Source organism: Mercenaria mercenaria, chromosome 9 (genome assembly GCF_021730395.1).
Source record: "Mercenaria mercenaria strain notata chromosome 9, MADL_Memer_1, whole genome shotgun sequence".
Lineage (NCBI taxonomy): Eukaryota > Metazoa > Mollusca > Bivalvia > Venerida > Veneridae > Mercenaria > Mercenaria mercenaria.
This window is the reverse complement of record NC_069369.1, coordinates 46,631,091-46,658,728: the sequence shown is the minus strand read 5'-3', so window position 1 is coordinate 46,658,728 and position 27,638 is coordinate 46,631,091. Positions and strand designations below refer to the sequence as shown.

General features: G+C 35.3%; 1 protein-coding gene across 2 annotated transcripts in view; it reads left to right on the top strand.

Moving 5' to 3' along the window:
• Nucleotides 1-27,638, top strand: part of LOC128559507 (uncharacterized) — a 162,568-nt gene that overhangs the window by 88,274 nt on the left and 46,656 nt on the right. For both annotated transcript variants that reach the window (XM_053551332.1, XM_053551331.1), the window contains exons 7-8: nucleotides 9,930-10,068; nucleotides 10,310-10,439. In XM_053551332.1, coding sequence (XP_053407307.1) covers nucleotides 9,930-10,068; nucleotides 10,310-10,439 — 269 coding nt within the window. The remainder of the gene's footprint in view (nucleotides 1-9,929; nucleotides 10,069-10,309; nucleotides 10,440-27,638) is intronic.

The following is a 27,638-nucleotide window of genomic DNA, read 5'->3' as shown; positions in this document are numbered from 1 at the left end:
GTTATAAAGACATCATTTGAAAAGAAATGATTCTTTCTCACGTACCATGATTCGTTACGTTTGAAGTAAGCCACTGATGAATGAGAGTGTAAAATACTTAAGATTAGAAAAGAGGTATACCATAAAAACACGTTAACTAAAAGCTATGTTGTGATTTAAGGGTTGCGGTAGCGCAATGCCAATTTACGCGAAAATGAATTCGCTGACCCCATAGTATCATTCTTTAAATCGACAGAAAGTAAAATTTTCATCATCGTGTTAGTTTTTTTCTCAAATTCTATCATTTGGGTCTTACCTGAGACAAGATTAAAGCAAACTTTTTATTCAAAACTCAACGTCGTACTTGTCGTTTTGACGTCACTTTAACGTAAATATCTACTTAAACGTTAAACTGATCTCCACAAATAATACACCCTTTCAAAGATATTTTAAATGAAAATATGATGAGTAACTTACAAATTGATATTTCGAATGAATAGAGCGATTTACGAAAACAGTCTGACGGACGTGAAATAATTATTCATAAAAAAAGACGTCAAGTTGTCAACGGATGTGTTTCAAGGTTTGCAGAGAAAAAAGTTATATCAAGAATGAAATGCATGATATGAGGAATCTGCTGAATTTTATGTTAAACAAAACTTTAAAACGGTATCCAATAACTTATAATTAGGCGCATTCCACCTTAAGTTAAACGACGTTTTTCAACAGTAATTTAGATACAACGACAGCCAGTTTTAAATTTGTAAGTTTTGTATGCTTCTAGATTCTCTACCAGCACCGACTTGATCTCCGCAAATAACTGACAACTTCACAACGTAAGTTAGTCTCATCAAAGCACAGGTAAAGAACATCATACAGTTTTGTGATGTTTGACAGGTTTCTGATGTTAGGAAAAAATATTATATCATGTTATATACGGCATATGTTTCTTTTACATGTCTATGAATACCAGGAAAACACTTCTTTACATACATATCTGGAAAGCTAAAATATCTTTGCAAAGGATTGTTTATTTTGAATTTTTATCAAAATTTAAGTAGATTAGCCTATTTCTGCAGCGATTTCTGGGATTAAATGGCCGATATTTTATCTTCAGTATGTCAGAAAATGCACCCATCCGAGTCTTATTCAAGACGGAATGAGTGATATTTCAGAATACAAGTGAAGAATAATGCAAGCAAGTGAAACTTTTACTAAAATTTATAATGAAGCGACCATAGGACTTAAATTTAGCCCAGTATATGGGTAGGGTAGGGTAGGGGATGGCTTCTATTAAATGTCTATATTTCTCTAAGATCTCGAATTTTCACAATGAAACTTGGTAATATGTTTGGTGTTACATAGTTCTTAAAAATACAGATAAAAATGGTATGAAATTTAATAAGAATTATTTCTTACAGGAATAAGCTCAGTAATTCGGTCGAAAATGTGCTGCCGTGGTGTAGTCGAAAGTTGTCCATAATAAATAGATTCTAATTTTCCCGGGTTTTATTGCACAAATAAGTGTAGAATGAGCGCTTTACTCACACTTTTTCACTACCAGAATACATTTTGCATAAAATGAGACGGTTCTCATGTTCATAAACCCCACATGACAAGTTTTGCAGATCGAAACCGGAAGTAGGTATTTATTGAGCTGACAAGCGCAAATACTCGCCATTTTAGGGTAGCAGACAACAACTGACTGGCATTTCACTAGGAACTATATAACACCCTATTTTCTATTCATATTTTCGTTAATTTGTGAAAGAACTTTCATGAAAAATAGGTGTAGGAAAAAGTGATGTTCTGTTAAGATACGTAAATACGACCTGAAGTTGTCGTATTTCATATGAAACAAAGAAGGATTTAAATCACTGACCTTCAACCTATTTACGTTCTCTTCACTGTTCTGTGTCAAAAAAAGAGAAGCGTTACATATAAAATGTAAATATGACATTTAGAAATATGAAAAGAAGTGACCACATGTTATAAATAATTGAGAAAACCCATGTAGCATGTTCATTTTTCAAGTTTATCATTTCAAAAAATTACAACTATGTTTAAATTGGTTCTCAGACAGGTGTCACAGGATTTTCTGTCGATGATGCACTCGAGAGAACGAAATTCATATAAGGCAAATAAAACATATACATGTGAACGGCGATCTCCAAATTTCGGCCACACTCTACATATTTTGAATTTTGATGCCAAATAATCGTAAACTAATTTTTTTGGTTTTCTCCTATGAATTATTATTATTAGTTTTAGCAAAACTTAACAGATTTTATGTATAAGTCTTGATGCTAGATGAAACGAAGTATGATTGTTATGAAATAATGTTGATTACGTTACCACAATCAGAAAAAAATAAAAATTGTAGCTAGTAACTGAAGCTGATGTTTTGGTTCTGATACATGAATTATCTTTCTAACCATTTTTTTCATGGGAGCCAGCATACATTCGGAAGAAGGTGATTTTGCATTCTTTTTCAACTTGTTATGTATCTATTTCGGAATTATGTGTGTGCGTGTGTGCGTGTGTGTTTTAATATCGCAATGAGCAGAAAATTACGTGACGATGTATAGACAAATATTTCTTAACTTTCTTGATTTAAAACAAATCTCAATTGCCTGTTTCGTTAAATGAACGCATGGCTTCTTTATCAAATAACCATTCAGATTCATAAATATCATTTTGTAAGAAAGCATTGGCTGATCAAATAAGATGATTTAATCGAGGACATTAATAAAGTGTGTCGCATATTGAAAAAACGTTAACACCAGGCTGATTTGTTACTCTTGCATGTATTATCAATTAAGGCTTAACAGGCACTTTATACTTGTGATTAACGTCGATGTAACAATCCATCTGCTTCCTTTTATCGTTCGTAGCGGACGATAACCTTGATACCTTCTGACATAAGTTTAACTTTTTCAAACTGTGGGACATTCCTTCAGCAGGCACACTAAAAACTTGTGCGCGATCCGACAGGTTTTTGATTTTTTACAATATTTGAGAAGATTTAGATCCTTTATAAAAGAGAATGAGTCCTAGCGGCATAATGTGTATCCGCCATTTTGGAAAAACCTTGTGATACATAGCAACAATATCTATGTGGGGGGGGGGGGGGGTGGGGCTTTCCTTATCGGAAAAATTTAATCTAACCATTCAGTATATGTTTTTCATTGGAAAGCATAATAATACCTCATACCATCGCGGCGATTGATTCCATCAGGAATGAGGTGTCGAAAGTGATAAGTATAAGTTGTAAAACTTCTTCACAATCGACCTAAAATAAAGTATGTGTAAACTAAGCATAACAATAATAATAATAATAATAATAATAATAACAAGATTTACTTTAAAAGTTTCCTTCTAGCGGATAAAAATATATTTAAGGGATATTGTTTTAGCATAATGTTACAAATATTTCATAATGCAATGAGAAAAAGATGCAAATTTAGATCTAACTATTTACGAACTAATCTAAGTATTAACAGTTTTATCATAATCTGAATACTTGCACACTGAACACAAAGAAATTTTATAGGTCTACATGCATTTACCCTTCGAAAAACAAACCAAGAAGGCAAGGATGAAAAATGCAAGTCTGAAATGTCAGCAGCTAAATAAAATCACGTGACCAGGGACAATTTTCTGACGTAAATGTTTTTGGCGGGAGTTTATTTTTAGATGATGCATATTCATTTCATTAATCCCGATTCTTTACTATGATATATTCAATTAAGGAGTTAAATGATTTAAACTTTATTATTGTGTCTTGTTATTTTACATAGTTGCATTGCACTAAAGACTGAAATAAAGATTGATCACGCCGGCGCCGGGGCGAGTAGGATAGCTCCCCTATTCTTCGAATAGTCGAGCTAAAATTCGTCTTGTTTTCCATGGCATATGTGACCCCTAGCTGACATATAAGATTGCGTAGCCGATCACGAAAGAGTACAAAAATTAGGGTGTTATATCTAACAGCTAGATCACACCCTATAAAAAGCTGTACTCCCCCCTCTTCCTGCTGCGACAGATCAAAACAATAAACAGGCAGGCCGAAGGTAAGAACTCGTCTTAAAATTTTGCTTTAAACGGTATGTGTATGTATGTTCAACGATAAGTTTAAACATAAAAGTGTGTATATGGTGATATGATAGATGAAATAGACAGGTAATGTTTACAAAATGCTGAGAAAATGTTGACTGATCACACTCATTGCATGAAAATTCATTTGGCCAAGTCACGATACTGATAATTAACACGTCTTATTGATTTGCAATCCAATAATCCATGATCTTTTCTGAAATTAGCATGGATACTTCATAAAAATATGTAAATAAGATGTTGCATATATGCTGCGTTTTTGAAAGAATTTACCTTTTATCTAGTCGGTGGAAAAAAAAACATTCACTGTATGCCGACTTGCCAATTTTGATATTTGCGACTGAAACTGTATTCCTTTTTGCGACTGCAGTAAGGCAGTAAGCGATTTTTGTCCTTTAATGACGTAAATAGAACAAAAAGTACATATCAAATTGTTGCTTTTGATTATTGCCATGTATATAATGTCATTTAATGTCGAAACCGTCGTGCTATGCATGTACTAATCTATTGGGATGGGGGTGGAGGGTCTGTGACTCGCTGTCCTACCTAATTATATAATGAATTGTATACCTCAGAATCGTTTATATGCAAGTATTCCATGTTGGTTTTACAGACATATACTACCATAAAATACAGAATTAGAAACTGGAAGTATACACAGTAGGTGGGGGCCATGCATTCCCTCCTCTCTAGACTTTTTTCAGAGGTACCAAATTATTCGGCAAGACTAACTCTTTTAAGATAAAAAAAGCATTTTGTTTTTTAGCTTCAGAAACACATGCATTGTATTGAGATATTTTAGGGCTTACTGATGAACTATTCACTCTTGTAAAGCTGCATTGAACAAAAAATAAAAGTATAAATGAACTATTCAGGTACTTTAAGTAATCGTCAGATTTGAACTTATAAAATTGCAAAATGCAGTCAAGAATGTGAACAATCACATAATGCTATTCAAAACTTTTAGCAAGATACTGCATGCCTTTTGAAAGACACGCTGAACGACACTTCAGAGCTGATGAAAACATTTTGCGATAGACTTTAAGAAGATTCTTTAGAGGCAAAGAACGCACCCAAGCAAATTTATAGCAATCTCAGTTGGATCATGTCTGTTAATGAGAGGTAATGAAGTGTGAAAAGCACCTAACGCCCACTGGCTTAAAAGGAATTCTATTTGAGTAAAGATGGTCCAAAAAGACCGGAAAATCTAACAACACTGAAAGTGAATGCTAGGAAACTTTTTACAACAATTACATGGCACATTTTTGTGAAAGCAACTTTTTTTTAAGATGATCATTTCGACGCAGAGCAACACAATCAAGCAAAGTAATGATTATGTCTGTTCGTTAGATGTAGTGAATTGTGAAACTGCCCTAACACCCCCAGCACCAGCTTAAAGAGTGTTCTGTTATAGTACACTTTCATGGATTAGTTAAAATCTGAATTTTAAATCAGATGAAATGTCTGAAAAATATGAACTGCACACAATATGAGGCAGCATTGTTACAAGAGTCACATTCTGCCTGTCTAAATTTAAATGTGACTTAAGTTGTTTTCAATTTAATGTTACCTAATATAACACATTTGCTCTCTTGTTAATTAGCTGTTATGAATAATTTGTGCTTTATAGCATATTATTTATAAAATAAAGCAACTGACAAACGAAGATTATAGGCTCTCAAAAATCACTTTATTTTTTATGAATGACATTTAATTACACTTTGATTCTAAAGCAAATTGTATCTTGCTCTCGAGTTTCTTGCTACAGTTTAAATTTTCATCAAAGACAGGTCATCCTTTGTCATAATTTTTGGTACGTACCTTAATTGATAATGGAACTTTATTTGTTATGATTGATGCTTAGTTTCTCTTAATAATGTTTGTCTTAATGCCCCGGGATATGCAGGAATATTCCAACACATAATACAATTTAAGATATCAACAAAAAAATGTACATTCTGTCATTCTTGTAAATGGTTCCAGTTGACTACAATAGTCATCTTTATTTCATATTTGTAAAGTTTTATATATTTCTTATATCTTGATTTTGTATCACTAACAGTTTTGTCAACCTGGTAAAAGTTTTAAAAACTAAAGTTTTTACTTTAAATACCTGCATATTTTCTTTTGTTTGTTAGTTTTGGTTTAGCACCGCTTTGCAACAGAAATTCAGTCATGTAATGTTGAGCAGTTAACCTAAATAGTGTCCCTGGATTCTGTACCGGAACTACTCAGTTCTCTACAGGCAAGTGCTAAGTTCTTTGCATTGTACATGTGTAAGTCTACTTCTACTAAGCTGACTTTAGACACAACGTCTTAATTTCTTAATTGAATCGTCATGGAGAGCAAAGGCCTTATCCAGATTTCTGACTCAAGACCCTATGATTCATCCGATCGAGATAGGGTTAGTTGTTTGTATGTTCTTATAACGCTACTTTTCCTAGAATTAAAATAGTACTTTTTATAAAACTTGACTTTTATTCATAGGAAGACTGAAAATATCAGGTGTATGGTCATTTTATTTAAATTCCAGTTTTGAGTAAAAAAAATATGCCATAAGAGTAACAAAATAATATATTTAAAAAAAAAAAAAAAACGTTGAGAGGCTTTAAGACAAGATCAAAGCTGATTGATACATTAAAATTCATTTGAAACACAGAAACTGATATTTTTTTAACAAAATTTTGTTATTTTGTTACATTCTCATTAATATTCATGAATATGCAAATTAGTTAATTAACATAAAAATGATACTATTCAAAGGCCAATGTCTTAGCTCCATTTTGAAACCATTTTTATTGTTTTATCACCAAAATTAACCAAGATATGACTGATTAATACCTATATGGTCGTCTTTTCAAAAGTGAACGGTTGCCATGAAAACAGTGAAATCATACATAGTTCAAAAGAGTTTTTCATGGGAACATTATTTATTTTGAAAGAGTTGGTCCTGCCGAACAACTTGGTACCTATGAAAAAAAGTCTAGGGAGGGGAGAGGGTGCATGATAGATCTCACTGGCCCCCGTACTACAGGGTTCCTACTATGTCATGCAAGAAATTAACTGTCTGCCAATTTCCTATTGAAGTTACGCGAAAAAAATGGTACCTATTTCAAAATGTCGATGAGATGCGGCAACAGGAGACTATAGTTTTATCCCCGTCCGTCGGTCCGTGTGTATGTCTGTCTGTCCGTCTACCAACAAAATGATCCATCCTAATACGGCTGTCTAGGAATAACTTCCATAATCCTAGAATCGTAGGCTAGGACCACGGTACTGTAATCGTACCCACTGCCTTTTAAAAACTATTGCACCCAAAAGTAACCTGCAGTTGGACATACAGTCATCGTGTTTAATACCTGTCGTGATTTGACCGTTATTTCCCATTTAAGAAATGAAATATTTTTTCGGCGTTTGTGCGAAATGGACGACAGAATAGGATCGGCAAATCCACGAATCTCACTAGCTGATGGCATTCTGTCATACATTTCGCATGAGCACCGAAAAAGTTTCATTTCTTATATTTAAATTTTATTACCTTTCCATTTGTAAACAAGATAATATCATAAATTGCACACATTTTGTTACATTTGACATCAAAGTCAGCTTCTCGGCCATTCCGTTCAACAGACGGAACAACTACGACGTCATCTAGGAACGTACTCCCTGGCTATACGGACGTCGTCAAAACAGCGGCCCATAATCATTAAGCAGCGTTGACGTAACTTGCGAAATGCACGTCATAAATTTCAATGGAAAAAAAACAGGACCAGTGAACATATTTTACAGTGATAACGCTTGCATACGCCGCCGGGAATCTGTCCTTGTGGATTTAGTTTTCATTGCTAAGCCTAAAAGCTTGGCTCAATCCACATCCGTTGATTAAAAAATGGCGCGAATTCTACCTCGTCACTCAGAAAATTTAAAGAAACATTTAAGTCGAAAGCTGTGTGTTATTTGGTAAGTGTAAATGTATGAGAAATACGGTCGAATCACGGAGGAAACTAAACACGACGGCTGTATGTCCATCCGCAGTGTGCTTTGCGATGATATATCGGTTTCAACGGGTTGAAATTCTAGAAAGTAAAGTCTTTGCGGACATATCGTCTCATTATGATGAACATTTGTGCCAAGTTATTTCAAAATCCCTTAATGCATAAAGAAGTTAAATAAAGAAAAATCTTCTTTCATTGACGTTTATAAACAAATTTGAGATTTAAGCAATGGATTTATTTTATTTTACCAAACCAGTACTGGTTTTTATCCATGATAAAAAATATGTACATTTGACGCCCACAATACATTTGACGCCCACAATGTACAATTTCTGGACAAAATCAGTGATCATTCAAGTTTTTTGCTATCATTTTACCTGTAATCACTTTATTGTTTTGATCGGTCGCAACAGGACGAGGGGGAATACAGTCGTTTATAGGGTTTGTAGATGTTACTGGCGATATCTATACAGGGTGAGAGTATAAATATCGGACTGTAACTGCTAAGTATAAAAAGAGATCAATATGTATATATCATTCCCATGTAGAACCTAATTGTCACACTTTAGTTCAAGATGAATTGTGTACTGACAATACAGCATGAAAATCGGGTTATGAAAAAAGTTGGCTGTTATGAACATCCAACTTTTTTCACCACCCCATAAAACGAGCTCATATTGGAAAACAACCCATATCTTAGGATTGTCATAGTGTATAGTATATACATTTAGTATATTTCTTAAAGAAATTGGCACTTTTGGTACATATTCCTTACACATTGTAAGACCGCATATTATTCTGGCATTTTCATTTTTAGCAGTGTGTATATAGACAGTACCTAATTTTTTTTAAAGACAGTCATAAAATAGATAAAGTATAGAAGTTTTAGCTGTCCTGCATTAGGGAAGTGCTTTCAAGAAGATATATTTTTTAGTTTACTTCCCTCGCAACTACACAATTAAGTGGGAAAAGAAACAATATCACAAGTCTTTAACAACAAAGACTAAGGAGAGGACAACTGTAAGCTAATAAAGCTTTCTGTCCAATTCCTGAAATGTTGCATTGTAAATAATTCATACTATACTCTTTTTAATAAAAATATGCTTTAACTGACAACAAAGACAATGTTTATATGTGTATGGTTTACCATTTATGAAAATCTGACTTAACATCATGTACAGCCAGCAGTATTAAAATATTTCTGAAGTACGTGCAGTCGATGTTTTTGTCAAATGATTAACATACATATAGAGACACATCATTCTTGCACTTTCCTTCCACAGTCTTCTGGAGTATATTGCAGTGCAGATTACAAAACATGCATTCATGAATAGTATGAAAATGAATCTAACAGAAGAAAAATAAAGGAAAACAAGATAACATGCATTACGCATCATTTATCTGACGGGAGTCTATTTTAGCTAATGCACATTAACGTATTAATCTCTAATCTACATAATCATTTATTAAATATATGTGTTAATACTCTTTACGAATTGCTGTTCCTTGTTGGCCTGTTATTGACAAATAGATTTTTTAAATAGATTAACTTAAAGACAAATGAACACACATTGGCAGAAAGACTATCCGTAATGAAGTTGTCTGAGCCCAAGATGGCGAAGCCCTTCTCAAAAAAGGCGGGGGGGTGGGGCGGGGGGGGGGGGCGGGTTGGGGGTAAGCGGAAACAAAATGAAATGTTATCTTATGTTATTCTTTTGTTGATATTTCAAAACGCCATAATACTCTGCTATACCTATAATTTATTTTTGTATTGTATATCTTTTATATGCATATAAAATACTCAATTTTTCAAAGAAACTTTACTTTATGTCTTTTCAGATATTGCTCGGTATAGCAGTTATTATATTATTGGCTGCTCTCGTGGTTTATCTTCAATTTGGTTCAAGCCATACAAAAGCTGCTGACGGTGGCGGTCATTCGCCTAATTCTGCTAATTTAATCAATAAAAACGGCAGTGGTACGTTTTCAGTTATAAAATAGACTTAAAGCCAGATTTCTAATAATTTTCGCCCAAATTCTCATATAATGTGTCGTGTAACAAATATTTTTTGTTGAACAATTGGTAATTTTCACTTGGTCTTGCTTGTAGAAATACCAATATTATGTTAATGCAATGTACTATTTCTTCGATAGAATTCAGTACATTAACAGCAGTTTTATGTTACAGTCAGTGTTATGTTTTTTCTTTTTCATATCAGTTAACTACCTCGGATCAAACACAACATCAGCAACATCTGCTGCAGTACCAACAAGATGGGATATGAATATTATTTTGATACTGATAGCCGTTATAGTAGTCTTCGTTTTGAGCGTGTTTTTATATCATTTGTAAGTATTTTGAAAGTTTTTACATACTTCTATATCGGGGACTCATATTGGTTGGCTTTATTTATCACTGTGTCTAGATTCCTTTCCTGTGGTAGTTACTGCAGCAAGTACTACTAAATCTACAGTACTGTCTAAAATAGTAGTGCTACGTCTCCCTCTGCTCCTACTAGTTGCAACTAATATTCATACCGTTTTCGCAACAACCAATTTAACTGGCGCTATTGTAGTTTCTACTGGCATTAGGGCTTTGATTTTTGAGATGTAGTGTTAGTATTTTAGATAATTATCAAGTCTGTAACTTCCTCTTTTTATATTAGAATTTTAAAAGTTTATGGATATCTGGAGTGTATATTGCATTTTAACTGATCGCCGGGGGCTTCTCGGCAAGAGTCTGTGCGATGTAAACAACAACACGAAATCATCAAATCGCTGTCAAAAGCACCTGGTCAACATCAGTTCTGAAGCTTGATAAGATTCTGTATGATATAATTATATGCCGTAGTCTTGGTTCTTAAGCCCTTGGTTGGATGCGTACTTATGTGGTCATCTGCCTGTAAAGTCACGAACAGCATTTATACATTGTTGTTAGACAAATCATGAAAATGGCAAGTATCGCCATGTATTTCTATTTACTGAAGTGAGCGTAATTCCATATTTCCAACAAAAGTAATACATATATGACATGAAACGGAAGACAAATGAATAATACAATCAATGAAATCGACAATTACCTGTAAAGGCACGCAAAACGGCACTAAGAAACTGTCGTAAGACAAGGCAAGAAAAATGACGAGTATTACCATGTATCTCTATTTACTGAAGTGCGCATGCATGACATGGGAGTGCGGGAAAGTCAAATACGTTTGAGGCCCGTCACCATGGTTAATAGATACGAAAATGAAAATGACAGATGAATGAATGTAATGGAAATGTATAGGAATATCGGAAATATGGGATGATAAGACATTTACCATAGACAACACGGAAGGACAGTATAATTATACAATAGACAGATACAAAAATAAAATGGGTATCTGACACTGCGACATACTCCCCCTCTTTGGGAAAGGTCGTCCCGATATTTTAAATTCTCATTTAGATATAAGTGTGTGAAGTTGGCGAGAAGTACGACATTCGACATTGAATATTGGATAAGAGAACAACATTGAACATTTGAAGCGTGAAGTTGGCAATAAGTTAAACTTTCGACATTGAACATTCGATCTCAGAACGACATTGGACATTGAAACTGAAAAGGACATTAGACATTCAATTTCAAAATGACATTGGACATTCGATACCAGAAGGACATTGGACATTCGATTTCAGAACGACATTGAACACTCGATACCAGAACGACATTGGACATTCGATTTCAGAACGACATTGGACATTCGATACCAGAACGACATTGGCCATTCGATACCAGAACGACATTGGCCATTCGATTTCAGAACGACATTGGACATTCGTTTTCAGAACGACATTCGACATTCAATTTCAGAACGACATTCGACATTCGATACCAGAACGGCATTGGACATTCGATTTCAGAACGACATTGGACATTCGTTTTCAGAACGACATTGGACATTCGATTTCAGAACGACATTCGACATTCAATTTCAGAACGACATTGGACATTCGTTTTCAGAACGACATTCGACATTCAATTTCAGAACGACATTCGACATTCGATACCAGAACGACATTGGACATTCGATTTCAGAACGACATTGGACATTTGATACCAGATCGACATTGGACATTCGATTTCAGAACGACATTCGACATCCGATTTCAGAACAACATTGGACATTCGATTTCAGAACGACATTGGACATTTGATATAAGATCGACATTGGACATTCGATTTCAGAACGACATTCGACATTCGATTTCGGAACAACATTGGACATTCGTTTTCAGAACGACATTCGAAATTTAATTTCAGAACGACATTCGACATGTGATACCAGAACGACATTGGACATTCGATTTCAGAACGACATTGGACATTCGTTTTCAGAACGGCATTCGACATTGAATTTCAGAACGACATTGGACATTCGATTTCAGAACGACATTCGACATGCGATTTCAGAACGACATTGGACATTCGATACCAAAACGACATCGGACATTCGATACCAGAACGACATTGGACATTCGATACCAGAACGACATTGGACATTCGTTTTCAGAACGACATTCGACATTCGCTTCCAGAACGACATTAGACATCCGATTTCAGAACGACATTGGACATTTGATACCAGAACTACATTGGACATTCGATTTCAGAACGACATTGGACATTCGATTTCAGAACAATATTCGATATTCGCTTCCATAACGATATTAGTTATCGTTTTAGAAAGCTTCTTCACTGTCACAGATTTTGAAGTGTCCAGGATTGTTAAGTCTGGATTTCTTACATTATATGCCTTTTTCACGTATTTGCAAATTCTTCTTCCAGGATGTATTTGGTAACAGGTGTGTTTTAGAAGTTTTATACATATATTATTCGCCAGTTTTCTATATATTTCTTGTGTCAGTGTAAAATATTTCATTCTGTAATGATGCGGTATAAGCAACAAATAGATTAGTAGCTTAAATGTCATTGTCATACTTAGAGGTCAAAGGTCAAAGAATTGCAGTTTTCCTTGTCCGTGCTGTAATTTAATAATGAAAATTGAGGGATTCATAAGTAAGTGTTTGCCTCAGTGGGATAGTCTGTCAAATGTAAGTACTGGAAAGGTGAGGTCACAAGTTAATACAGCTTCTCTTATCTGGGCTGTTATTTAGCAATGGATGGTGATGTTCTGAAAAAACTTGGCAGGAATGTTTGCTGCAATCAATTTTTTTATAGTATCATAAATGTTAGTCCTTTTGACAGCTGGCTCCATCTGCTCTATATACTAGTATGTCACTGTACGTGAAAAGTATTTTATGTGCTGAAATTTTAACGAATGTTTTAATATTTTTTTCTTCATACGTTAATGCTGGTGTAAACAATATTTAAAGCAATTGTATTAGTTGCCTGTAAAGTTATGTTACTAACAGCAAAATCAAAATGTGAAACTACTCTGTCAGTGTACGCTATATATTATAATTAGTATTAAAATTATGCATCTTATCACAGTTTTAAGTGTTCTAAATATTATGCTACTGCCAGAAGACTAACATTTAGAGGTTTCCAGGGATAGCTATGCTGGCCCTTCGAACACCGACTATGTCCACGGCAGCTTACTAGATCCATCCCGTGGAGCCGCTTCAAATGTATTATTGTAAGGTTTATTGGCTAACCGGGATATTTCGCTGCTTAAGACACAATTGCTTCCACAATTGTTAATAGCGAAGAGAAAATATATGGCTGAATAGTAAATTTACTTTTTTGCTCGGTTTTGTGTAGATATTGTAAACGTAAACACAATATGCCGTGTCATTATCATTTCCCAGCACCTGATGGAAGTTACCCTTTCTAACTGTACTATCGAAAAATGCGACACAGTGTTTCCTCCCATTACTACTACTAAGGTAAGTACGTATAAACTGAATCTGAAATTCAGCCGAGTTATAGATATACTTTGACATTCAAAAATGACCTTTGGGCGAGTTCATTAACTAAGGTGGATCTGGTTTTCGGATAATGTCGGCTGATGATTTACGTAAGAAATAGGTATGTAATGTAAGAAATGAACCGGTTTGCGATCAAAGACTGCTCAGCGTATTGGTAAGTGCGATTGCCCCTGATACATGGCATGCACACAACCTGTGGGTTCGAACCCCAACAGAATTTCATTTTATTGTATTATGAATCAGAATTCAAAAAGTACGTAACATATTTTATTGCATGGACTTCAATATTTACTGCTTTGAATTATTTTGCTTCATCTTCCCCATTCGTGCCCACCCGCTTTGCGCAGTAGGGAGAGCGTTTGTCTATGGATCGCGGGGTCGGTGGATGTACTCCGTGACGACTTGATGAAAGACATTTTGTCTGAAATCATTCGTCCTCCACCTCTGATAATTCATGTGGGGAAGTTGGCAGTTACTTGCAAAGAACAGGTTTTTACTGGTATAGAATCCTGGAATGCTGGCTAGGTTACCTGCCCGCCGTTACATGACTAAAATTCTGTTGAAAAACGGCGTTAAAAATAAACAAATCAGTTTTCCCATTCGTTTTCTGTTACTTTTTTCTCTCTAAAAATTCATTTCATATCTGAAAAAAGTATTATTTCAATTCACAAATAAACAAGGTTAAGATAGAAATTGTCATATCACGGCCCCGGTGCAGTCAATCCGGTAGCCATTTGTCCACTTCAGGGCACCTGTGTTTATAAACAAAATCTTTGCTCAGCTTAGATGTGATAAATGCCCATAAACCATAAATAACTCATTACCAGAGGTGTCATTCTTGTGTTCAATTTCCATCATGTTTAAACATTTAAAACAAACAACGCAATAAGAATGAAAATAAAAAAAAGATATGTGTCGACAGCTCGTTTTGAACTCGCAAGTAATAAATACAAAGAAAAACAACTTACAGTTACGCAAAAAACAGATATATAACATGATTAACAATTTAAAGGCCGCCTTTCAAGGACGAAGACCTACTTACTTAAGATGCTACTTTTAGCCAATTTTCGTTTTTGATTCGAATGTCCAATGTCGTTTTGGATTCGGATGTACAATGTCGTTCTGAAATCCAATGTCTAATGTCGTTGTGAAATCGAATGTCCAATGTCGTTCTGAAATCGAATGTTCAATGTCGTTCTGGTATCGAATGTCGAATGTCGTTCTGAAATCGAATGTCGAATGTCGTTCTGAAATCGAATGTCCAATGTCGTTCTGAAATCGAATGACCAATGTCGTTCTGGTATCGAATGTCGAATGTCGTTCTGAAATCGAATGTCGAATGTCGTTCTGAAATCGAATGTCCAATGTCGTTCTGGTATCAAATGTTCAATGTCGTTGTGAAATCGAATGTCCAATGTCGTTCTGAAATCGAATGTCCAATGTCCAATGTCGTTCTGAAATCGAATGTCCAATGTCATTCTGAAATCGAATGTCGAATGTAGATCTGGTATCAAATGTCCAATGTCGTTCTGGTATTGAATGCCGATCTGGTATCAAAGGTCCAATGTCGTTCTGAAATCGAATGTCCAGTGTCGTTCTGAAATCGAATGTCCAACGTCGTTCTGAAATCGAATGTCGAATGTAGATCTGGTATCAAATGTCGAATGTCGTTCTGGTATCGAATGTCGAATGTCGTTCTGAAATCGAACGTTCAATGTCGTTCTGGTATCGAATGTTGAATGTCATTCTGAAATCGAATGTCGAATGTCGTTCTAAAATCGAATGTCCAATGTCGTTCTGGTATCGAATGTCCAATGTCGTTCTGGTATCGAATGTCCAATGTCTTTCTGAAATCGAATGTCCAATGTCGTTCTGATATCGAATGTCCAATTTCGTTCTGGTATCAAATGTTCAATGTCGTTCTGAAATCGAATGTCGAATGTCGTTCCGAAATCGAATGTCCAATGTCCAATGTCGTTCTGAAATCGAATGTCCAATGTCATTCTGAAATCGAATGTCGAATGTAGATCTGGTATCAAATGTCCAATGTCGTTCTGGTATCGAATGTCGAATGTCGATCTGGTATCAAATGTCCAATGTCATTCTGAAATCGAATGTCGAATGTAGATCTGGTATCAAATGTCCAATGTCGTTCTGGTATCGAATGTCGAATGTCGATCTGGTATCAAATGTCCAATGTCGTTCTGAAATCGAATGTCCAGTGTCGTTCTGAAATCGAATATCCAATGTCGTTCTGAAATCGAATGTCGAATGTAGATCTGGTATCAAATGTCGAATGTCGTTCTGGTATCGAATGTCGAATGTCGTTCTGAAATCGAACGTTCAATGTCGTTCTTGTATCGAATGTTGAATGTCATTCTGAAATCGAATGTCGAATGTCGTTCTAAAATCGAATGTCCAATGTCGTTCTGGTATCGAATGTCCAATGTCGTTCTGGTATGGAATGTCCAATGTCTTTCTGAAATCGAATGTCCAATTTCGTTCTGGTATCAAATGTTCAATGTCGTTCTGAAATCGAATGTCGAATGTCGTTCCGAAATCGAATGTCCAATGTCCAATGTCGTTCTGAAATCGAATGTCCAATGTCATTCTGAAATCGAATGTCGAATGTAGATCTGGTATCAAATGTCCAATGTCGTTCTGGTATGGAATGTCGAATGTCGATCTGGTATCAAATGTCCAATGTCGTTCTGAAATCGAATGTCCAGTGTCGTTCTGAAATCGAATATCCAATGTCGTTCTGAAATCGAATGTCGAATGTAGATCTGGTATCAAATGTCGAATGTCGTTCTTAAATCGAATGTCCAATGTCGTTCTGAAATCGAATGTCCAATGTCATTCTGGTATCGAATGTCCAATGTCGTTCTGGATTCGAATGTCTAATGTCGTTCTAAAATTGAATGTCCAATGTCGTTCTGGATTCGAATGTCCAATGTCGTTCTGGATTCGAATGTTTAATGTCGTTCTAATATTGAATGTCCAATGTCGTTCTGGATTCGAATGTCTAATGTCGTTCTAAAATTGAATGTCCAATGTCGTTCTGGTATCGAATGTCCTATGTCGTTCTGAGATCGAATGTTCAATGTCGAAAGTTTAACTTATTGCCAACTTCACGTTTCAAATGTCCAATGTCGTTCTGAGATCGATGTTCAATGTCGAATGTCGAACTTCTCGCCAACTTCACACACTTTTTAGATATATGCCTTTAAGTGCAGTAATTTTAACATGAAGGTACAACTGTAAAGCTTAAAACTACCTATCTAGTTCAAAGTACTGATGTAATTGCTACATATTTGCTAGAACAATTACTCATAAAAGTAATACTAGTCAAAAAGAAAAAAAACTGAAACAGATGTCAGTCCACAAGCTGTGATGATTGTACATTCGGTGCAAAATTTCACAGAACATAATATATTTCAATGTCCTGTTAAGCACATATCACAATAGGCGAGCTCAATCTATTCAATGTGAGCATAGTGATAATAACAGTTAACTGTAAAAAGGCTATCCAGGCAATGCAACTTTGCAATACATAGATAAACAAGTGAATGAAGTATTGCCATGCAATACAAAGTCCCCTACTGGAAGGCAACTTATTGTTTCTACTGCAGTATAACATAATGAATTGATATATGTCAATGATGTATAAACAATATTGTACTATATATACAATATGTTATAACAAAACACTTGGATTAAAATTTGCATACATGAAAAACTTATAGTTGCTTTCATATGTATTTATTTTGGCCAATTATGAAAAAAGTTATCATATAAGTTATCTATAGTAACAACAAAGGAAAATTAATAAAAAAAAAAATATTTTAAAAATTCAAAAAAAAAAATCTATTAGAAAAAAATATATTACAAGTCCACACAAAACTCTTTACCAGGTAGAGATATGTCAAAATACATCTAAAAATTCAATGTAACATGCATGTTGTACCACAGAAAAGTGGTCTCGATTTTTCCCTACGGCCAGTAATAAAAAAGTAACAATATAATATATTTATAGTAATAACAAAGGGAGGTAATTCTTATAAAAAGGGTGCCTCATGGCAATGAACATTTGTGCCAAGTTACATCAAAATCTCTCTATGCATGGAGAAGAAATGCTTTGGACAAAGTCATTCTTAAATTTAACCTTTGACCTCTAAGTATGACCTTGACCTTAAACCTAGAGACCTGGTCCTTGTGCACGACAATCCGTCTCATAATGATGAACATTTGTGCCAAGTTTCATCAAAATCCCTCCATGCATGAAGAAGAAATGCTCCAGACATAGTCATTTTTGTATCTGACGTTTGGCCTCTAAGTGTGACCTTGACATTAGACTTAGGGCCCGGGTTTTGCGCATGACATGTTGTCTCATCCAGGGAAATATTTGTGCCTATAGATTTTTAAATCATGCCTTGCATGACAAAGTTATAGACCGGACAGGAAAAAAATCCTATTGACCTTTGATCTCAAAGTATGACCTTGATCTTTAAGCCAGGGTTCTGGATTTGCACATGACACGTCATCTTATCATGGGGAACATTTGTGCCAAGTAATATTACAATCCCTTCATGGATGGCAGAGTTATGGACCGGACAGGAAAAAAGCCCTGTTGACATTTGACCTCCAATTGTGACCTTGACCTTTGAGCTAGGGGTCTGGGTCTTGCGCATGACACGTTGTCTCCTCATGGGGAACATTTGTGCCAAGTGATATTAAAATCCATTAATGAATGACAGAGTTATGGACCGGAAACGAAGCAGACCCTGTTCATGCCATGCTAACATTTGACTGCTAAGTGTGACCTTGACCTTAGAGCTAGGGGTCTAGAAAGTTGGGCATGACACATCGTCTTATTATGAGGTACATTTGTGCCAAGTAATATTAAAATCCCTTCATGGATGGGAGAGTTATGGACCGGACAGGAGAAAAGCCCTGTTGACCTTTGACCTCCAATTGTGACCTTGACCTTTGAGGTAGGGATCCGGCTCTTGCACATGACACGTCGTCTCATCATGGGGAACATTTGTGCCAAGTAATAAAAAAATCCCTTCATGGATGACAGAGTTATGGACCGGACAAGAAATTGCGGACGGACGGAAGGACAGACGGAATGACAGAATGACGGAAAAGCGCATTCCTATAGTCGCCGAAACTGGTTTTCAACCAGTAGGGGACTAATAAATACAACTATTCAAGGGATCACAAAATGACCAAATAAACATGTACATGGTCAGCTCTAGTGTACACGCAAACTCATTCGACGCATTACACATTTATGTTATAGACCAAACTTGAATCTAGTCAGATCCAGAATAATACCATCTTGTGTAATAGCAATTAAAAATATTACTTCATTCATTTTATTACAATCAACTGCTTTTTAATTTTTAATGCTGAAGTGAAAGTTAAGTATTGGTAATTGGTTGAAATATTTTATCAATAAAATTTCATAATCATATGTTTTTTGTTTATTTTTTTTTATTTTTTTTTTATTTTTTTTTATAATATATAGTCTTCCATCCACCATTTTAGATTAAAGAATAAATCATATAAATTGACATAAAGAAACAAAAGCAACAAACTATACATCGTTCAAAAAAAACCTTGTTATATTGGTGCCCCTGGGAGGTGAATGCTATCATCTAATGAAATGTTAATTCTTAAAAAAGAAGATTCCAGTTTGGCCTTGGAAGATCCGGGATAGGTCTAGCCAAACTAGAATTTTAGTAACTGGATTAAAAACTGCACCTGCAGTAGTATTGGCTGTCTGGTTTTTAAATTATAAAGCCTGAGAAGAAGTAAAATGGTCGGTCATGATAAAAAATATTCTTAAAACCACCAGTAGACATCTCCAGAGAAAGGAGGTCCATACAGACAAGTTCCGTTGCAGCATTTTTACCTAAATGTTTTCCTGCGAATACACCTTGAGCAATTACGAACACGGTGCTAAACAAACTGGTCAATTTTGGGCCAAAAAAACGAGACTTCAGCAAACTGATGATTCAATCCCGGCCCTGATGACAAGCTTCATCATAGTGGCAATGGAAAAGTTTATCATAGAAACACTCGGGGAAAATCAACTGATGGCCGTCGAAACCACTCATAGAAACTTTTCTGTAAAGAACACCTCTTAAGAACAGAGAATTCCATTCCTGCAAGTACCTTCTAACAGTCATCGGTTCACTTGGTTTCTGGCGTTCAGTTATCCTATGACCAACCCTGAAAATCTCAATAATTCTAGAATTGGCTGGATCCTTGGCCTGTTCCTCCTTTCCTCCTTTCAATCTACTTTTTAGAAACTATTGCCAACTGAATTGTCATCTGGAGGAATTATCTTTGAGTACCTGTTGTGCCAAAGAAACACATTCCATGGCAGGTAATGCCTCAGAGACAGAAGAACGAGCCTGCAAAAAAGCTTTGATGGAATCTGAAAACAAAACAGTGTCATTGAGGTCTGATTTGGGAAGCCTAAAAAGAGCATCTGCATCCAGATTCTGTTCTTCAGAGTGGTAGTGACTCTGGATATCATACGCTAAAAACTTGTGAGTAGGGTAATTGCGCTAGTTTCCTCGTAACTTTCTGCTGGCTTGAGCAACAAGACGATCCTTGCAATGCTCCTGGTAGAACTGCACCTAAACCACTTGCAACTGGCATCTACATTCAAAATAAAAGATTTTGAGTAGTCAGCATATGCTAAGACGGGAGGTTATGTCAGTTTGTCAATTAAGAATCTGAAAGCATCCTGTTGCTTCTGACCCCATGTCCAAGGTACAGCAGCTTTGGATGATGTAGCCCTCTTGTTGTAGGGTGACCAGCTAAGAGGTCATTTAATGGTTTGGCAAACTGGGCGAGTCCAGGGATTAAACGATGGTAATACCCAGCAAAACTTAAAAAGCTTCTACTAAGTTCCTAAATAATTGAAGGGACTGGCCACAACTCAAGAACTCTTAGCTTGTCTGAATCTGTCTGGACTTCAATTCTGCTTACAAAATGGCGAAAACATTTCACCTGAGTTTGAAAGAAATCACACTTAGAACATTTCAGCTTCAAACCTGCCTTTTCCAAGCGTTGGAATACAGGTTCAACACGGCGAAAATAATGAGAGTCGATAGTCTCAGAAAATATGATTATATCATCAAGATAGATAAGACAGTCTTTGAGGTGCCAAATTCCATGCGATTACATTTAATAAAACCTAAAGACCCAACTTTGTTCATGTGCTCTTCCTTCATTGCTACCCGCCAATAACCAGAGCGTTTGTTAAGTTTGGAAAAGAAGCGAGAACCAGCTAAAGAATCAATAGCTTCTTCAATCCGGGTTAAAGCGTACGCATCTTTAACTGTTAGATTGTTAATTTTCTTAAGTCGATACAGAACCGTAAAGGGTCGTCCATCTTCCGCACTAAAACAATTTTAGAAGAAAAGGGGCTTTGTGTTGGTCTGATGTTATCTACTTCCAACATGTCCTTCAAGTGCTCTCTAACTTCCTCGAACATGCCTGGCGGTAACCTATGATATGTTTCTTTGAAAGGAGTGGGATCAGAGAGTTTAATTTCATGCTCGACCAAGTTGGTACATTCTAGATCAGTAGGACCTGAAGAAAAGATGTGTTTCCAATTAATGAGAAATGTTCTAGCCTGATCACGTTGGCCTTTGGAAAGAGTATCAGAAGAAATAGAAATACCAAGATCATCAAGAGATTTTTCTTGGTTATGACTCTTGGAAGTATGAACCTCAAAAGGATCAATCGTTCAAATGACCACAACGTCCTGGAGATTACAAAGGGTAGACGGTGAACGCCAAGAAGAAAAAGAAGACAAAGGGTAGACAACGGCCGTGCATTAATGTTACAAATACGCTCTGGTATCCTAGAAAAAGAAGTACCTGGAATAACTTTAACAAGTTTAGGACAGATGTTCAACGTAAAGGAATCATTCGCTACTGTCACAACTGCAGTCATGTTTCCTACCGATCATGCTTTTCCGATAATGGATGAAGTCTCTAAAGGTTTCACGACAATAACTGTCTCATTCACGGATGTAACTGGTACACTATGATCTCCGGCCAGAGAAGCAAAGGCATTTTGTAGTGCAGCTGGAAAACCTGTTACACCTAAAGACTTTATATGAGTGACAACGTTTGTACCCACTAACATTGTAACAGAGGAAGACTATTTTTTATCTGGGACATTTAACACCGGCACTGAAAATGAAGAGAGGTCAATGTCAGGGATGGAAATGTCTAGTTCACTATACCTAACATAGGTACCTTGGAACCTTTAGCCATTGTAATCTCAAGGCTAAAATCAGATAAATTATTAAACTGTGGCTTAGGTGCAAGAGAAAAGAAACTAGATTGAGAAAGCATAGTAACCATTGATCCAGTATCGATAAATGCTCCTACTCTCTTACCATTTACAATAATCACTGTCTCATTTGACTGTCCAACAAAGGGCACAGAACTAGGGCTGACACTTCCATCGCCGTCTATCTGCTCTGCGATAGAGGCCCTTTCAAGTTTAAGTACCAGCCATCTTGTCATCAGATGTGTTTGTATTATTTGCACTACTCTGAGTACATACTTCTCTCCTATTATCTTTATTTCTCCAAGGTGGTCTTTTCTCTCTTTTCTATATATCTTTCACTTCATTCTCTTATTCACCCAACTTACTCTCCATCCTGTTCATCTGTTTTGTCAGGGCTACTATCTGTTTGAGTACCTTACTTTCTACTGATGCTACAAATTGCTTTGCTTCTGCAACATTTACTTTACCTTCTTCCTTATCTGTGATCTGTACTTCTGATTTGTGCTCTAACTAAATTACCTTCTGTGTTCTTAAATCTTGTTCAAGTGCTCTAAGTTTTGAGTGATTTGACGAAGTATCAAAAATCTCTATGTATCTTTGTTCCGTTACGGACAACTGCGAGATTCGTGTATATTTCGAGTTCAAATATTGTTTAGTAAATGCAAAGCTGACATGTCATGCCAAAGCCCAGGTATTTTCAAATCGTTAGAAAATTCTGAAAATTGACTCCCCATTAGAAAAAAGTCCATGCACATACATTTTAACAGGGTGACCCCTGACTATCGACCAATCCCAAGGCGTTTTTAAGTTTTGCAAGTCTACTTTGTTTTCTTTACTTCCGGAAATAGCATTTTCTGTGTTGTCAAAAACATACATATACCTGGCGAGACTGCATAAAGATGTGCCCGGTGTCCAGAGGATATTAGGAAAATCTTCTTTTTCTAAAAATCAGTATATTTTCGACATTTTTAACATGTTTCTTCTAAAGGAGACGTCTGAGTCAAAAATAGCTTCAACACAATGCATTTCAGGAAATCAGTATAACCTTTCCGCACCTGTAACGTGATAAAACTATGCGTCTGATCGCCCTTTCACGCTTCCGTAAAATCAACATTTATAACATGAAATTCATTTTGAAAATATTTCTGAAATGTCTAGGTCTGCAGCTCTCAAATACGGAAATATCCTACAGCCAAGAAGCACCTATTACAAATATAATAAACCAGTTAGAAACGTTATATTTAATTACAATCAAATTGTCTCGGATTTAGATATAGAACTTAATGTTTCATATAGTTGTAACTGTTAAGAATGTAAATACTGTTACCAATCAACTGGCTATGTCATAACGGGTAATTTTAAGATTTTTAATGATAAAAGAATCAGAAATATTTTTTCCAAAGGTTTAAAATATAGAAATTCTTCGTCTATTAACTTTGAAAAATGTCTCTCTGAAATAACTCAGTCTATTGATGACTACATCAAAAAATGGTGTCGGAAGGAAAATGCAGATCAGAACGCTCTCACTGAATGGAAAAAAGAATATATTTAAAATCATTAAAACTCGAGTTAAATTTTATGAATCAAATCCTTCCTTATTACCTCCGAAACCCTAAGTTCTCACTTCGAAGTTTAAAGAAAGCTTTATCCAAGGTGCATACGAATTTTGTTTTCACTCCTGCAGACAAAGCTTCTCATAATATTATTATTATATGACGCATTAATTACATAGAATTATTACAAAATGAACTGAAACATACAAAAACTTACCAGTTATCACAGCTAGATGAGGAAACTATTGCAAAAAGTCATGTAAATCATGTATAAATTTTAATGTCGCACTTGACGACAGTCAAATGAAGCTCCCTACTCTTTATTGGATCCCTAAACTTCAAAAAACTATTTATAAAGCTCGATTCATTGCATATTCAACCTTATGCACTACAAAAACATTTCCGTACTTTTGACTTCCTGTCTTACTACAATTAAAGACCACGTACAGAAGTATTGCTCCAAGGTTTATGAGAACTCGGGTGTTAATCTGTTTTGGTCCATTAAGAACTCTGGAGATGTTATCAAAAAGCTAAAAAAATAAACACTTCAAATAATCGATGATAAGTTTTTATGATTTTCCTACTCTTTATACTAATTTACCACATTTTCTTATTGAAGACAAACTAGTAGCTTTAATTAAGAAAACATTTGCAAGAGAAAACGTTAATTATCTGGCTGGCAATGAAACTAGAGCATTCTTTTCTAACAGTGCATTTAAGGGATACAATCTATGGAGTTGTGATCAGGTTTGTGAAGCTCTAAAGTTTCTACTAGATAATATATTTATCAAATTTGGCTATAAAACTTACAGACAAATAATTGGTATCCCGATGGGAACCAACTGCGCCCCCATCATTGCTGATTTATTCTTATACGGTTATGAACGAGATTTCATGCTTAATTTATCCACTGAGACACAATTTGAAATTATTGAGGCTTTTAATGGAACCTCAAGGTACCTTGATGATATTTCAAATATGGACAACCAATATTTTTCAGAAATGGTGAAATATAAAGAGTTACAGCTTAACAAGGCTAATACTTCAGATTTAGAAGCGTCATTTCTGGATCTAAATTTAAGAATTGTGAATAATAATCTAGAACGAAAATATATTATAAAAGAGACGATTTTAATTTTGAAATTGTCAACTTTCCCCATCTTGATGGAGATGTCCCTCGAGCAACGTCATACGGTGTCTGTATTTCACATCTTATTCGTTTTGCAAGAGCTTGCTCAAAGATAAATGATTTTAATGACAGAATCTCCATATCACCTTGATTTCGACTTTCGGGATATAGGTTCAGAAATAAAAATTTCGATAGTCCAGACGGAACACCGAAACATTTGCTAGAACTAAATTTGAAAAGTAATGCATCAGTTGATTTCCTTGTGCTAAATAAGAGTCCATATAACTTTTCCGAACCACAGCGTTTTTCATAGCAGTGCAGATATGGGCAGTATTGTTTTTTCATTCCAAACTCTACATTAAATTGACACAAACACATACTTCTGGGCTAGCTGACGGACTGTAACGATTCCCGTTTTAGGCAGTGCCTAATTTCATATTATTCTGTATACATTTTGCATTAGTTACAAATGGTGGCAAGTGATAGTACCGTCATTTTTGCCAGAGTTGAGTTTTTAATGAAATTGGTATAGAAGCTTTAACAGGCTAGTTTATACACAAAATGGTAAAGTTTCTTGCAATTCATGGAAATTCGACTGTGTATGTATGAAGCCTGAATCGCTACAAATCACCTTTAACGGAAAAAACTGTTTTGTCACTGTCAACGCGTTTTAGTGGAATTTTCAGTGTAGCTATCTATTGCTCCTATCATAACCCATTGATTCATTGTTAAAGAATCAGAAGTAATTGTTTCGTTAACATACTTTTTGTCAGAGAAAAAACACACGTGTTTAATACCATCGAAAATGAAAGTAACTGACGCGCTGGAACATGCTACTTTCATCTTAAGCTAAATAACAGAGAAAAAAACTTTCAAAAGGTCATATTTCTATTTTGTCTATAGATCAATCATACCTATTAATAGCGCATAATGTTATAACATACCGCCACTCTACTTTGATGTCACTGGAAGATCGAACATGAGAAACAAAGACGCGAGGACGGAATTGATAAAATAGGTATTATCTTTTTATTATAAAGAATAAACATATTTTTTCACATGATATGTGAAATGAAAGCAAATTAGAAAAAAAAAGCCTTACATTTTTTGATAGGAATATGTAGAAGGTGCCCGGAATAGTGCTGTAAAGTCTTTATTTCTAAAGATTATAACAAACTAGGTATTGTTCTATTTTTTTAACCTGTCAAATGGCATACATTATACGCTCTGTGCGTTCGATATTATAATATTTGGCCCAACTTCGGTGCTATCCGTATGTTTTACGGAGATAAATTTTGGTTTTAATAGTGTCTAAATATCAGTATTAGTATTATAAATGAAACCCGTATTCGGCGTTCGTATCGGTAGCTCATTGGTTACAACACATAGCTAATATGCGGGAAATCGCTGGTTCGAGCCCACAGGCGAGAATTTTTTGTTTATTTTTAGTTGTTTATTGATTTATATGTTTTAAATTACAAAGGGACACGTGAGAATTGAAATTCACGGGCTTCACAATAAAATGTGTTTCGTACGGAAATTTTAGCGATCGAAACTGAATCATGAATATAGCTTGTTGTCATTCATATTTACGAAATTTGTAATATACTGTAACGAACTGTGAATAAAATTAATATAGAAAAAAACATAAATTAAAGAAAGAGATAAAAATGAGAAAATACTTGTAAAAAAATACAATGGAAGAAATAGTGGATAAAAATGTACATGTACCAAGTGTTTGTTGAAATTTGTGAGAGAAAAAAAAAGAAAAGAAAAAAAAACAGACACTACACGGTTTCGATCTTAAGACCTCCAGCTTTCTAGCTATCGACAGTGACCACTAACCTATCGTTACTTTCGTACCTACGCACTTTAAATATAAACCATTTTAATTACAGGTTACTTTCCGTACACTATACAGAATGTACCGAACATGAAGCACCGAAGATTAAAATATTCTGTGCACCGACCATGTTATCAATATGTTTTTTGACAGGTCAATAAAATAGAACAATACAACTCATTAAATAATAAACTTCTGAACATAAACATTATTTAGCTATAGCTTTTTATGGCAACGTCCCTACCGTTAACCCAGTCCGACGTCCATATGACAACAAAACAGACAAAATAACCAAATGCAGTTCGCAACTTAGTACTCTTTCAAATTGTCTTGCCATATAATCATTATAATGGATTTCATACACTTGAAACTAAATGTATCGTCTTCAGCGATGCTCTCCCTGTCACTTCACCTAAAAAGTCTGATAAAATGGTGCTGTGTTATTCATACCCATCACGCGGACATATTGCCAACTCCAAGCAAATCACGTGACGACAGTGAAACAATGTGAGCGTAAAATGGTGACATGCTTGCACCCCCTGTCGGTTATGTATGGAAATGCTTCTGTTGTGCTTTCCGGTTAAGATGGATCTAAAGTCTGTCCCACCTATTTTTGGACCTCCGATAATTCATTCGTACTGTATGTTAAAGTGTCAGAAATGTAATCGCTAATACCTGAAGGTTAATATCTCTAGGCACCTTCTTATTTTTCAAAATCAAAATATAAAATGAGATTAAAAATCAAGATTTACTTCTCATAGATTTGC